This window comes from Chiloscyllium plagiosum, unplaced genomic scaffold (assembly GCF_037043375.1).
Source record: "Chiloscyllium plagiosum isolate Xiang-an unplaced genomic scaffold, Cpla_swu_hap1 HiC_scaffold_10, whole genome shotgun sequence".
Classification (NCBI taxonomy): Eukaryota; Metazoa; Chordata; class Chondrichthyes; order Orectolobiformes; family Hemiscylliidae; genus Chiloscyllium; species Chiloscyllium plagiosum.
Genome location: NW_028270148.1, coordinates 4,377,423 through 4,392,038, shown reverse-complemented (window position 1 = coordinate 4,392,038; position 14,616 = coordinate 4,377,423). Strand labels below are relative to the sequence as shown.

Here is a 14,616-nt window from a genome sequence, read left to right as displayed (position 1 = left end):
AGCTGCATCAGTACATTATTTCAATGAGCCACAACGCACTGCAGCATCCAAGAACTACAAACAGCAGAAGAAAAATGCCTATGCAGCATAATCAAGAAGAAGCGGTATCCAATAAATCCAGTCCCCTGATTTCTCAACAACAAGCCCAAACAAGCAGACACAGCACGTCTGGAAGCTCTAGCCACGTTACCATACATCAAAGATATCTCTGAAATGATTTCCAGACTACTCAGACCCCCTTGGCATGGTAGCCCACAAACCTACCAACACACTTAAATAGAACTAATGAACCTAAAGGAACCAGTAAAGCAACCAGCAAAATGAATGTCATCTACAAAATGCCATGCAAGGACTGTAGCAAACACTACATCAGACAAACAGGCAGAAGACTAGCCACCAGGATACATGAACACCAACTAGCCACAAAAAGCCATGACCCACCGCCACTAGTATCCTTGCTTACAAACGAAGAAGGACACCACTTTGACTTGACCCTAGACAAGTTAAACAGACTTGCAGGAAAATTCCGAGTGGCCTGGCATTCTATCCGGAGCACCATCAAAAAATACGTCGATTTGGACCCCATCTGCCATTCTCTGAGAAAAAGAACAGGAAATGATATCACCCACCTTAAGAAGGCATGGCGCATAAATAGAAAAAGGCACATACTACCATCACTTCACTGGAGGCTGACTGATGATGTTACCTAATACGGTGACGAAATATCAGAAAACAAACTTGCCAGTTCAGCGAGCAAGTGTAGATCCAGAACGTCAACCTGAGCTACAGACCTTCACATGTCTCTGCCTCCTGAAATTGCACTTCTCCAAAGGTGTATAATAGATATCTCTGAACAGGCCAATTAGAAAATATCGACAAACATATTATTACACACTTCTGGAGTAGATGGCACTTGAACCTTAGCTTCCTCGTCCAGAGGTAAAGACACTGCACCTGCCCCACGAGCAGTATGAGTTATCTGAACGGTTTGTTAATAACTATCTGTCATCTGAGGGAATGCCTGAGACGTGTCAAGACATATTAATGAAGGTTAAGTTTGTGTGATTCAGTTCTATAAAAGTGGGGAAACTATTAATGAATGCAATATTCAATTCCCTCACTTCCTTCCCTGCATCTTTATAACCCTCACACTGCTCCTCGTGAGTAGTATGGGAAGGAGGTGGGGGTGAGGGCATTGGAGAAGAAGCTGGGTTCTCGCTGTTCCGGTGGACATTGAATGTTACCTTTTTTGTTAATTGGGTTAAAACAAGCAATTGGGTTGGAGGAGGGTGAGTTTTAAGGAGTGTAGCTAACAGAAGCAGCTATCTCACATAAGAGTGGATTAATTCTGTTCAAATAGTTATTTTTTGGAGTATAACTGTGACGTGTTCCTGCTATCCTGTTATGGCCTGAATCATCGGGCACAAATGCAAGTGCTTTTCCTTTTAGTGACCATATTTCCCACATATTAATCTCTTACACCTATCAAAATGGCTCCTGTGCAAACTTTCGAGATGCTCCATTTCCCTTCTCAATTCTGAGCAAAGTTCATTTCGCCTCAACTCTGCTCCCAGTCAGTCAGCAAATGTTATCCATGCTGCAATATTTGCTTCAGCTTTCTGAGGAGCCTCTGAAGCAACTTGTGAAAATCCTTTAAACATCCACAGCTTCAGCCCTATTTGAAGAGGAAATTAGATCAAGGTAGCCTCTTAATGAATCAGAAAAAGGTTGCTTGCAAGTGCAGCAGGTCATTAAGAAGGCAAATGGAATATTGTCCCTCATTGCAAGAGGGATGGAGTTTAAAGTAGAGAGTTAATGTTGCAGCTATATAGGGTGCTGGTGAGGCCAGACCTGGAGTACTGGGTACAGTTTCAGTCTCCTTGCTTGAGAACGGATGTAGTGGCACTGGAGGGGGTGCAGAAGAGGTTCACTAAGTTCCAGAGTTGAAAGATTTGGCTTATGAGGAGAGATTGAGAACATAACATAAGAACATACATGGACGTAAGTACTAGGAGCAAGAGTAGGCCATCAGGCCCCTCAAGCCTTCTCCATCATTCAATAAGATTGTGGCTGATCATTACATGGACTCGGCTCCACTTACCCGCCCTCTCTCCATAATCCTTGATTCCTTTAGTTTTCTACCTTAGCTTTAAAAACATTCAATGAGGAAGCCTCAACCACTTCACTGGGCAGGGAATTCCATAGATTCCCAACCCTCCGGCTGAAGAAGTTCCTTCTCAATTCAGTCTGAAATCTGCTCCCTCTCATTTTGAGGCTATGCCCTCTTGTCCTAGTTTCATCCACCAGTGGAAACATCCTCTCTACTTCTATCTTATCAATTCCCTTCATAATGTTATGTTTCTCCAAGATCCCCCTCATTCTTCTAAATTCCAATAAATATAATCCCAGTTCCCTCAGTCTTTCCTCAGAAGAAAAATTGCTTTCAAAGTCCTTCACTATTCGTCAACTGTCCCGCCATAAAGTCTTTGCTTCCCATCTACTTTAGCCAACTCCTCCCTCATCCTATTGTAGTCTCCCCTGTTTAAGCACAGCACCCTAGTACTAGATTTTATCTTCAGCTTTCCATTTGTATTCCAGATTCAACCATTCTGTGATCGCTCCTTCCAAGAGGATTCCCGTGACATCATTAATTATTCCTTTCTCATTACACAGGACCAGATCTAGGATAGCTTTCTCCCTCGTCAGTTCCATTATATGCTGTTCAAGAAAACTATCACAGACACACTCAACAAATTCCTCCTCAAGGCTACCTGACCAACCTGTTTTGTCCATTTGACATGTCGACTGAGATTAGACTAGGATTCTGTTCATTGGAATTCAGAAGAATGAGAGGGGATCTTTATAGAAACGTATAAAATTATGAAAGGGATAGATTGTTTCCACTGGCAGGTGAAAGAAGAACCAGGGAGCATAGCCCCAGAATGAGATGGAGTTAAATTTAGGGCTGAGTTGTGGAGGAATCCCAAAGGATTGTGAATCTGTGGAATTCCCTGCTCAGTGAAACAGTTGAAGCTATCTCATTGAATGTTCTTAAGGCAAAGCTAGATTTTTGAACATTAAAGGAATGAAGGGATATTGTAAATGGATGGGTAAGTGGAGCTGAGTCCACGCAAAAGTCAGCCATGAGCTTCTTGAATGGGGGAACAGGCTCACGGCGTCTCGATGGCCTATTCCTGCTCCTGGTTCTAATCTTATGATGTTTTTATATTTGGCTGTTATCAATCCTTGTCGATCACATCATGATTTCATCTTTGAATTTGCCAACTGAGGGACACCATTACCACCTCTAATTTCTCGATCTGCGGTAAGATAGTGTACTTATTAGTTATCTCATCCCTTCTCCCAGCGTTAAGAGTTTAATTGATCATACTAATAGTCCAGATGTCTTACTACGTCTTGCGGCTCTGGGCAAATGACTGGGCTGTGACATTTAATTACAAGTTGCATCAATTAAACAAAGCAGGAAGGGCAATGAAATGTGTTGATGACTAATTTTAGTAGTCATACCTGGGCGTCCTCTTTGTGGAATCAAAGCCACTGATCTGTAGTGTGGTTGAAGTATTAGCAAAGCTGCACCGAGTTATCTGATTGTAAAGTGATGAGTCGAGAAACTTGCATCCTCTGGACCTGCAACACAGACTGACTCACCTCGTAGTCTGGCCAGTGAGTTACTTGTGGCATTGACTGGCTTTGAGTTATCTCACTGAGTCTGGGTTCAGAACAAGTAATCAACATCTGTTATAAGTTATTCAAAGCAGCTACGCATTTGGCGGTAGTATTTGGGTAACAGGTCACTAACCTGTTATAGTTTTGACCTGGACTAAATTAATTTATAAACCACTTTAACCCCTCCTACCTGGTTTGTAAGTTAAATGTAACGAAACACTGCAGAATCTTGATGTATAGGATGTGTGCTGGCCTTTCTGAAGAAGAATGAGTCAGAGTCTGTCCCTGCAATGTTATCTCTTACTATTGCAGCGGTCTCCTTTTTGGAAGTTACTATTGAATCTGTGTCACTATCACTAGTTGCTTACAAGTGTTTTTCTTATGTCTCCTCTGGTTCTTTTGCCAAGCATCTTCAACTTGTGACCTCCCCTTATTAACCCAACACTTATGTCTTCCTAAATCTTGCGACCCCTTCAAGATCTTAAGAATCTCAATCAAATCTACTCTTGGGTTGTTTTGCAACTAATTGTTAGACTAAGATCAGTTGAGGTCAGTGATCTGCACTGATCTTGGGATCAGATTTTTTCTATTTGTGTTTTTGGTGCTGTTGAGCTTCAGCGTGCACAGGCTGTTTTCCACTTGGAGGTTATAGAAGAGTTGCGCTAAAACATGGGCTGTTCCCTCCACAGACTGAAGGTCTTCTCCCTAAGTCTCCCATTTCCTTGCCCCCAGCCCCCCACAACCACCAGGTTTGTTGCTTCACATAAGATTCCTCCCATTCCCTGTTCATCTCACTCCATCAACAGACCCTTTTAATCCTTTCTCCATTACCTGTTGGGCCGGGGGACCTGTTTCCACACTGTAGGAATTCTAATTCTAGCTCATTCCATACACACACCACCCTCTGCACAATAAGATTGCCTCTTTGATCCCTTTTAAATCTTTCCCCCCTCACCTTAAACCTATGCCCTCTAGTTTTGGACTCCCCTACCCTGGGAAAAAGACCTTGAGTATTCATCCTATCCGTGCCCCTCATGATTTTATAAACTTCCATAAGGTCACCCCGCAGCCTCCAATGTTCCAGGAGGATGAATTCTAGGAGAATGAATAGCCGCTGGTGGCTGCTGAGTTTCCTTAGCACTTCTGCAATTCTTTTAATTTCAGATCTTCAGCATTCACAGTGTTGTGCTTTTATTTTGCTAGTTCTTTGAGGAGGTGACAAGACAGGTCGCGAAGGTCGAGCAGTGGATGTGGTGTATATGGATTTCAGCAAGGCACTTGATAAGGTTCCCTATAATAGGCTCATTCATAAAGTCAGGAAGTATGAGATACAGAGAGATTTGTCTATCTGGATTCAGAATTAGTTGGCTGACAGAAGGCAGAGAGTGGTTGTAAATGGAAAGTATTCTGCCTGGAGGTCAGTGTTGAGTGGGGTCCCGCAGGGCTCTGTTCTTGGGCCTCTGCTCTTTGTAGTTTTTATAATGACTTGGATGATGAGGTCAAAGGGTGAGTTAGATGACGCAAAGGTTGGAGGTGCCGTGATAGTATAGAGGGCTACTGTAGGCTACAGCGCGACACAGACAGGTTGCAGAGCTGGACTGAGAAATGGCAGCTGGAATTCAACCTGGATAAATGCGAAGTGAAGCATTTTTGAAGGTCGAACTCAAATGCTGAGTATAGGATTGGAGGCAGGATTCTTGGCAGTGTGGAGGCACAGAGGAATCTCAAAGTTGCCACCCAAGTGGATAGGGTTGTTAAGAAAGCATATGCTGTTTTGGCTTTCATTAACAGGGGGATCAAGTTTAAGAGCTGCAGGGTTTTGCTACAGCTCTACGAGTCCTTGGCGAGACCATACTTGGAATATTGTGTCCAGTTCTGGTCGCCCTACTATAGGAAAGATACAGAGGCTTTGGCGAGGGTACAAAGAAGGTTTACCAGGATGCTGCCTGGACTGGAGGGCTTGCCTTATAAAGAGAGGTTGAATAAGCTCAGACTCAAAGTTTGTGCGAAGATTTGTAGCTTGGGTGCTCGTTGCTGTGGTTCTGTTCGCCGAGCTGGAAGTTTTTGTTGCAAACGTTTCGTCCCCTGGCTAGCCGACATCATCAGTGCTTGGGAGCCTCCTGCGAAGCGCTTCTTTGATGTTTCCTCCGGTGTTTATAGTGGTCTGTCCCTGCCGCTTCCGGTTGTCAGTTTCAGCTGTCCGCTGTAGTGGAGAGAAAAGCTCAGACTTTTCTCTCTGGAGAGAAGGAGGAAGAGAGGTGACCTGATCGAGGTATACAAGGTAATGAGAGGAACGGATAAAGTCAATAGCAGAGACCTTTCCCCAGTGTAGGATTGACTGGTACGAGGGGTCATAGTTTTAAGATATTAGGAGAACGGTATAGAGGAGACGTCAGAGGAAGGTTCTTTATGCAGAGTTGTGAACGCATGGAATGCGTTGCCAGCGTTGCTGGTGGAAGCAGAGTCATTAGGGACATTTAAGTGACTACTGGACATGCACATGGATAGCAGTGAGTTGAGGGGTGCTTCGGTTAAGTTATTTTATTTTACATTAGGATTAACCCTCGGCACAACTTTGTGGGCCAAAGGGCCTGTTCTGTGCTGTACTTTCCTATGTTCTATGTTTAGCGGTGAGGTACATATATGCCCCTGCTTCTCGTCACCCAAGTAGAAACTAGAGAAGAGACATGCTTTTGACCCTTTCTATCTTGCTCTCATCAGGGCAGATAGAAAAATGCTAAATTGCAAAGGGAGTAATAATTTATACGGTGAGGTAAGTGGTACTGATTGTTGAGATGTTGCCGTAGAAAGTGTACCTTGGAGCTCGACATCAAGAGTCGAGACCAGATAGCTTCCCTTTCTTCATTCAGCAATCTCTTATCGCTCCTTAAATCTGGTGTTCAAGCTTCTGTCCTGATCAGTGCAAGGTAAAAAGCTTTGAAAGCATCTCTTCTTGGAAATCCTCCGGTTCTGTGCTGGAAAGTGACTTAAGTGGAAAGGTCGATCTAAGTGCAATGTGGGTTGTTCAGATGTAATCATCCTTCTTTGTGATCTCTTGAGGGATTTGGGTGGCAAAGTGGGATTGACGAAGTCAGCGATAATTTAGCTTGAGGTTTGCACGTGGTTGCTAGGAATTCTACTGTACATTAGTTGTTCTTGTGTCCATTTTGTAGAGGTGAGGGGAATACTCATTACTGGGAGTAAGAGGAGTCTGAGCTGCTTTTTCTCTTTATGTGGGAGGCATTTTCTTACAATCGACCTCTGGACAAACTTGCTTCGTTCTCTGTTCTCGACCTTGCACTGCCAACGGATCTATCCTAAATGGAGGTGGTATTGCAGGGTTAAGTTAACCTTACTGAGTCTTTTGCACTAAGGATTAGACAGTAGCACTGTGCCCCTTATAGTAGCACTGAGTGAGGTTTTAACTGATATATTTACAGGAAATAGATTTGTGCAGTTGTTTCATGATATCGATCAGTTAAATACAGATAAAGTAAAGCTGGTTAAATATTAGTAATCTTGTCACGCTTTTTATTTATTTTTGTAATATGAAAATTATCAGTTCTGATCAGTAGAGGTACTGGAGAAGTACAGAAGAGATTCACTAGTATGACGCCAGAACTAGAGGTTTTACTATTTTGGAAAGGATTTGAGGCTTATTGGCCTGGAGAAGGCTGGATTTCTAACTTGTTTTGATGGTGTACGGGACTTGAGCTGGCTTTAAGTAGGTTTCCTTTTATGTTATAACTTCCTGGTGCAGCAGCTTATCATACCAGTTCAAAAAAGTCAGTGGCCTTGTGGATAATTAATTGAGTAACTCTGAGTTAAGGATAAGTTAAACATCTGAGTTGGGTGGCATGGTGGCACAGTGGTTAGCACTGCAACCTCACCGCACCAGTGACCCAGGTTCGATTCCTGCCTCAGGCGACTGTCTGTATGTTTGCACATTTTCCCCGTGTCTGCGTGGGTTTCCTTCAGGTGCTCTGGTTTCCTCCCACAATCCAAAGATGTGCAGGTTAGGATTGGCCATGCTAAATTGCCCAGAGTGTTAGGCGCATTAGTGAATATAGGGTAAGGAGAATGGGTCTGGGTTGGTTACTCTTCAGAGGGTCGGTGTGGACTTGTTTCCACACTATATGGAATCTAATGTAATCGTACAACTCAAGCTGAGGAACCCAGATCAACCCTGAGTCAAAATCTCTAGTTGGAACTGGTTGTGAGGATCTTTAATGTTCAACAGAATATCTCTACAGGAATATGTGACCGTGAGGAGGTCTTCTGAATGCTTTGAGCTTTTTCTGCTGTTCTGTTAGTTTGAGGCTGCTCTTACTGTTACTCCATATTGTTCGGATTTTTGAGTTTAAGGATAAAACAGAAAGTGCTGGAAATACCCTGCAGGGTGGGAGTGTTGGGGAAATAGCAATAATCTGGGCACACGTTTACTTTTGCGATAACCAGCTCAAGATCTTTGTGGAAACAGTGCTCCCTGGCATTACTGTATTTTAGTTCAAATTAAGTGACGTACAAGAGACCTTGGAGTCAGTGCTGTGGGAAATGTCGCACTCGTGTTCATGGTCCTCACAAGCGAATATCAAGGGATATAGAAACTCACTGTACACTGGTAGCCAGGCTCTCTATATTTTTGTTTTTCATAATGACTGAAGAAATTATTTTAATGAGCTATACAGCGCAGTGATGTGAAAGTCTAGTCGGTAGCTAGATATGATTAACTCTATTTCTGATTAGTCGTGAGAAATAAATACTAGATGCTGTCACTGGGTGCGAGAGCTTTATTGTTTGAAGAGAGTTGGTATCTCTCGTACTCACTAATCTTGTCTCTGTGAAGGGTAACTTATCACTAAATATTGGTTTGATACTTGTTTGTTCTTCTCCTAATCTGATGGGCACATAGGAGCAGGAGGAGGCCATTCAGCCCCATGAGCCTGTTCTGTCATTCAGTGTGATCTTGACTGATCCGTGGCCAAACGCCATATATCTGCCCTTGGACCATATCCTTTTGTACCTTTGCTTAACTCTATCTCAGATTTAAAATGAACAACTGATTCAGCATCCACTACCATTTGTGAAATTGCGGTCCAACCCTCTACCATCCTGACACCCTCCTGAATGGTCTAGCCCTAATTCTTAGACAATGTCCCCTAGTTCCAGAATCTCTAACAAGTGGAAGTAATTTATCTTTATCTAGCCTGTCATTTCCTGTTAGTGTTTTGAACGCTTTGATCAGATCATGCCTTAACCTTTTAAATTTTAGAGAATACAGGCCTACTTTGTATAATCTCTCCTCCAAATTTAAACCCTGATGTACAGGTATCATTCTTGTAAACCTACGATGTGCACTCTGCAAGGCTAATATATCCTCAAGGTGTGGTGCCCAGATTTGTCCACAGTATTCCAAGTGGGGTCTAACTAGGGTTTTCTGTAACTGCAGCGTAACATCTGCACATTTGTACTCCAGTCCTCTTGATATAATGCTTTCCTGATTGTATTCTGCATTTGATGATAATCTGTGTTATGTTATGTTCTGGAATTCACTTCGTGGTCATTGTGAGTCGGTACACCGCAGGTGGACTGCAGTGGTTCAAGAAGTTAGCTCACCACCACCTTCTCAAGGGCAACTAGGGTCTAAAAATGAACGGCTCATGCCCGAAACGTCGATTCTCCTGCTCCTTGGATGCTGCCTGATCTGCTGCGCTTTTCCAGCAACACATTTTCAGCTCTGATCTCCAGCATCTGCAGTCCTCAATTTCTCCCAACTAGGGACAGCCAATAGATGCTGGCCAGCCAGTGATGCCCATGTCCCACAATGAATTATTTTTTAATAAACCTGTTTGTGATATTTTAAAGATCTATGCACCCAGGCTTCCCAACTCCTTTGGACATCTACCGTATTTAACTACTTTACCATAGAAAGTACCTTGATTTATCCTTTTTTAGTCCAAAATGTTTTGTGGCTACTATTAGAGCAATATGACCATTCACAAACTCTTTCCTTGGACTGGTTGACTTTGCCTTCAACGTCCAGAGATACACAATGGGCATTGCCATGTTATTGTTGCTCACATGTCCTGTACCTTTGTCTAACTTGGTATGATAACCAAATGATTTGCCTAATGCTCTTGTGTTGCAGGGAGAAGATTGTCAGCATGGAGTTCATGCGCAAGTACATCCACGTTGCAAAGATTGTTAAACCCGTGCTCACTTCTGAGGCCGCAAACTACATTGCGGAGCACTACTCCAATCTGCGCAATCAGGACCAGATGAGTTCTGATGTTGCTCGGGTTTGTGGATTTATTTATATCACTAGCTTTTCACACAGAATTTCTTTGAAGCTATTTCATGCATTTCCTGATCATGTTTCTTTATGATTGATACACACCTTGATGGAGTGGCCCAGGTATCTGGGCACACTTGTTCTCCCTCAGCTTTGTTGGTTGATAGGGTGGCCCTTTGTTTGTTGTATGGGTTGTGTATGGGAAGTGGGGAATGCTGTGTGCTGGTGGCTGCTGCTGAATCAATCACTCCCCACCCCAAGGGTGTTTGTGTCGGGGAGAGTGATGTTTGTGAGAAAGAGCCCCTGGATATTATGATCAGCTAATCTCTCAGCCACACTTTGGCCTTGTTTGTACTGTAATAGGTCTTGGTAACTCGTTGAACCAACCTGCTTCTTGTAGGTTTACCTTCCTCTTAAGAGCACTTCTTCATGTTGTCATGCCCTGGAAACCTGTATCCTTGGGTACTGGTTTACCGGTTTCTTTGAGAGGGGAGGGGAACCCTGTTTCACATCTTCAGTTTTGAGCTCAGTGACAGATTGTTGATGGCAGCTGGAGTTTTGCCCTTCTATGTCACACATGCCATCTAAGGGAGTTGGTGGGGAGGGGGGCAAGCTGTTTCATTGCCATTGTGTTTTAAAGGTGAATAGTTTCAAAGTAAAATGTCACTGCATTTGATTTCCTCCTCCTCTTTGCCTTAAGCTGCCTCGGCTCCAGCTCGTGCATGTGTGTGTGTGCGCGCGCGTGCATAACTTGCTCTGCAAAGTCAACTCTTCTTACAAGCTGTGGTTTAACTAGTTATGTTCGTTCTCTCTCTCTCTCTCTCTCTCTCTCTCTCTCTCTCTCTCTCTCTCTCTCTCTCTCTCTCTCTCTCTCTCTCTCTCTCTCTCTCTCTCTTCTTCTCCAACCCCCACCTCTGTCTCTTCCCCAACCCAATTCAGACTTCACCTGTCACAGCCCGAACTCTGGAGACCTTGATCAGACTGTCAACAGCTCATGCCAAAGCCCGTATGAGCAAGACAATAGACATGCAAGATTCAGAAGCAGCAGCTGAGCTGGTTCAGTTTGCGTACTTTAAGAAGGTGAGAACATCTTGTAGCATACACTTTAACAGTACAGTCCACAGTTAGTGAGGGCATAATTTCTGTACCTTACACAATGTTTCTGATAATGGCGATTATATATAGTTGTTACACTCAAATGAATTAAGATCTATGTCAGGTGAGCAGTGACCTCTTGAATGGTAGAGCAGGCTTGAATGGTCTACTCCTCCTATTTCTCACATTTCCTATGCAGTGGCAGAGTTTCCCAAAGTGGAAGGGATGAGGAACCCCTATGAGGCAGCAATGGTTGCCAGGGAGCTCCCACCAAGTTTCAGCAGCTCTGCTCCACTTCCTCATTTTCAAGCCTCGAAATGAAGTCTCAGTGGGAGAAAGTTTGGGCAGCAATGTGCTGTTGTGACACAATTGTAACCAGTGCACTGATTGCAGTAGAAAGCACCTTGTCCCAAACAGGTACAATATGCTTAATAAATACCAAAAGAACTGCAGATGTTGTAAATCCGAAACAATAAAAGAAATTGCTGGAAAAACTGAGGTCTGGCAACACCTGTGGAGAGAAAGCAGAGCTAGTCTTTTGAGTCCAGTGACGACTCTTCAGAAGCAAGATCAACTTTGGCTCAATGGGGAGTGCAGGAGGGCATGCCAGCACCAGACATAACTAAAAATGAAGTGAAGCTACCAAACAGCATCAGCGGCAAGTGATGGACAGGGCTAAGCAATCCCACAACCAATGGATCAGATGTAAACTCTAGTTTTGCCACATTCTGATAAGAATGGTAGTGACAATTAACTTCATGGATAAACCTTCACAAAGATCCCTCTCCTCCAAGATAGGGGGAGCCAAGCATATTGCTGCAAATATTTCCACTTTCTCCTTTGCACTAATCTTCAGCCTGAAGTGTCGAGTGTGAAGTAACTCCAGAGAGACCAGTACCCCATCACTAAGTCACTCTTTATTTTCCCGTGGAAAGCCCTTGACACGGATCAAGCTCCTTTATAGCCAGCTCTGAGTGTCAGGATGTCTGACACTCTTGTTTTTTTTTTTAACCCCCACACTGCCGCCTAACTGCGGTAGTGCTTATTTTTTTCCCTAGCACCCATGTGTGTGTGTGCAGGTGTGAGACACAGTGAAAGACACAAGGTGCACGAATCTTTATTCAGTTTCCACCACCAGGAAGAAAGGAAACACCTGAGTGCACTCTTGTTTATCTCTGTCAGCCAGGGCCCCCTGATTGGACAAAGTTAACAGCCCCAATCAGGGAACTCCCATTCTATGTGGTCCACCTGGCTGACCTTATTGCAATCACTGCAGAGTGGTGATTCATGTCGGTCTCTTGTTCCTGATGAAGGGCTTTTGCCCGCAATGTCGATTTTACTGCTCCTCGGATGCTGCCTGAACTGCTGTGCTCTTCCAGCACCACTAATCCAGGTCTCTTCTAGAGGTCTAATGCCAAGACTTCCCAACTCTGTGTCATTTTCACCTAAAATGCTCAAAGCTCATGGAGGTCTTAGATTGTGAGCTCCCTTACAAGCAAGGTATACAATTCTTAAGGTCAGAACTACCACCTTGCACGACCCCGCTGTAAGTTTGCAGCTGCGATACTGATTAAATGTCCAGTGGTTTTGCTGGAATTCTGACCTCCATCATCCATCATACTGCCCTTCAAGTTAATGGCCTTTTGCTTCAGTCTAGTTTTCCCAACCACATACCGTGTGTTGCTTTTATTAAGGAACCAATGCATTAAGACATTTTTTAATTAGTTTTATCCTTACAACTACTCTTACTGGAATGGTGCTATTATTATCTGTTAATCAGCTCAGGTTGTATCAGAGGATTGGGTTAGTAATGTACCCAAGGATAGAGTTAGAAGTGTACATGAGAACAGTATGATGGGATGTGGACATCACAGGCTGGGCCAGCATTTATTGTCCATCTCTACTTGCCCTGGAGCTGCTGGTGGTGAGCCACTGAGGTTAATTCCAGCATTTTGACTGAGCGACCCTGAAGAAAGGGTGCAGTTTAGGACATTGTATAACTTGGAGGGAACTTACAGTTTAACACCATGCTGTCATTGTGGAAGAAGAGTCTGCATTAAATGTTTTGAGCTCTGTGTGTCAATGTGCTGTAGGAATAGCCGATTATTCTCACACCCATGCAGTTCTGTTACATACCAACAGGAGCAGTCTAACTACTGCTCATTGGATCCTATTCCTCCCTGTCACGGAGATCCGATTGAAGAAAAATGTTCATTTTCCCAGACAGCCATCGAGCTCTAATGTTATGTTTTGTGTAGGTTTTGGAGAAAGAGAAGAAACGTCGCAAAGAAGAGAGTGATGTGGAAACTGAGGAAGAAGAGGTAATCCAGGATGATGGAGATAGCAAGAAGAGGTAAGAGTATACAGTGCAAGAACGTGCACAGAGCACTGGCAAATCCAGGCGCTTATTTGTTTACATGTGTGCATCAGTAAGGTGTGTCCAAGATCACGGATTTAATTGAACTTTGTTCTTGACAGTTGCTGCACACTGCAGGAGCTCACTGTATTCTCAGGTGGGGCCCTGTCTCGTGAAGAGGCCTCCGGTTTAAGACTGAAGTACTCTCCTGATTGGTAATGGGCATGTAATGAAATGACGGTCTTTGAGAGGCTTAAGCATAAGCTTAATGCAGTCTTTCGTTTGACATCAATTACCGCCTTCTCTTTCTTGGTATTAATGGATGCCCACACAAAAAGCATGAAACATTGTCTCAGTTGATGAGACAGTAACTGGGAGAGTTGTATTTGTTTGCAGTGTGTGTAATAAAGCTGTCAACTCTGGTCATCTTAGGAGGAAAAGTCGAGCTAAAGATGGTGAAAGCAGGAAAAAGAGACGGGAGCTAAAGGAGGGTGAGCAGTATGATCCCTATGACTTCAGTGACGCCGAGGAAGAAACTCCTGATGGTAAGTCCAGTTTTTTCTCTCGATGCAGTCTGAGTGTATGACAGCCATGCATTCAGGGGGGTGGTGGACTTCCTGTCTGCAGTTTGGATTGCATAGTGAGAGGTGACTTGGCTGTTCATCACCAAAACCTTTTGAGCTATCAGAAAACAGATTCATATTTTGACTGTCAAAACGTGCAATTGCTAGCTTTGAGGTTGGTTAATCAAGGCCCAAGTAGTAGTGATTAGCTATTAAATCTAACAGGTACATTAGATCAAATTAGCAATCTCGTCTAGTGACAAGGTTGGCATAACAGTGACCTAACTCAGCTGAGTGTTCCTTTGCATAGCTCCTGGGTGTTTCACTAACTGTAACATTATTCTGAATCTTAATCTCATTGAGTGCTGATTATTAATGCTCTTTTTTGTTTGCAATTTTCATGAATTGAGACTTGAGGTAGCGTGAGGGTTTGAGTTGAAAGATTTCTGCTCTGCTCCTAGAGGAGTGGAGGTTGGACATGAACAATGACTCCATCTTCCAAAACTCAGCAGTCAGGAGGTGAGGTGGGTGATCTCTTCACCAGTGGACAATAGGTGTCTCTGCTTAGACATAAATCCTCTTCCCTCCTTAAGAGATGTTGAAAGAGAAAACCAAACCATTTA

At 43.6% G+C, this 14,616-nt stretch overlaps 1 protein-coding gene across 1 annotated transcript in view; it reads left to right on the top strand.

Annotated features, from left to right (window-relative positions):
* The window catches only part of LOC122552546 (zygotic DNA replication licensing factor mcm3), a 36,359-nt gene that overhangs the window by 18,011 nt on the left and 3,732 nt on the right, over positions 1-14,616 (top strand). The window contains exons 10-13 of the mRNA XM_087991030.1: positions 9,836-9,986; positions 10,919-11,059; positions 13,333-13,427; positions 13,863-13,975. Of these exons, the coding sequence (XP_087847156.1) occupies positions 9,836-9,986; positions 10,919-11,059; positions 13,333-13,427; positions 13,863-13,975 (500 nt within the window). The remainder of the gene's footprint in view (positions 1-9,835; positions 9,987-10,918; positions 11,060-13,332; positions 13,428-13,862; positions 13,976-14,616) is intronic.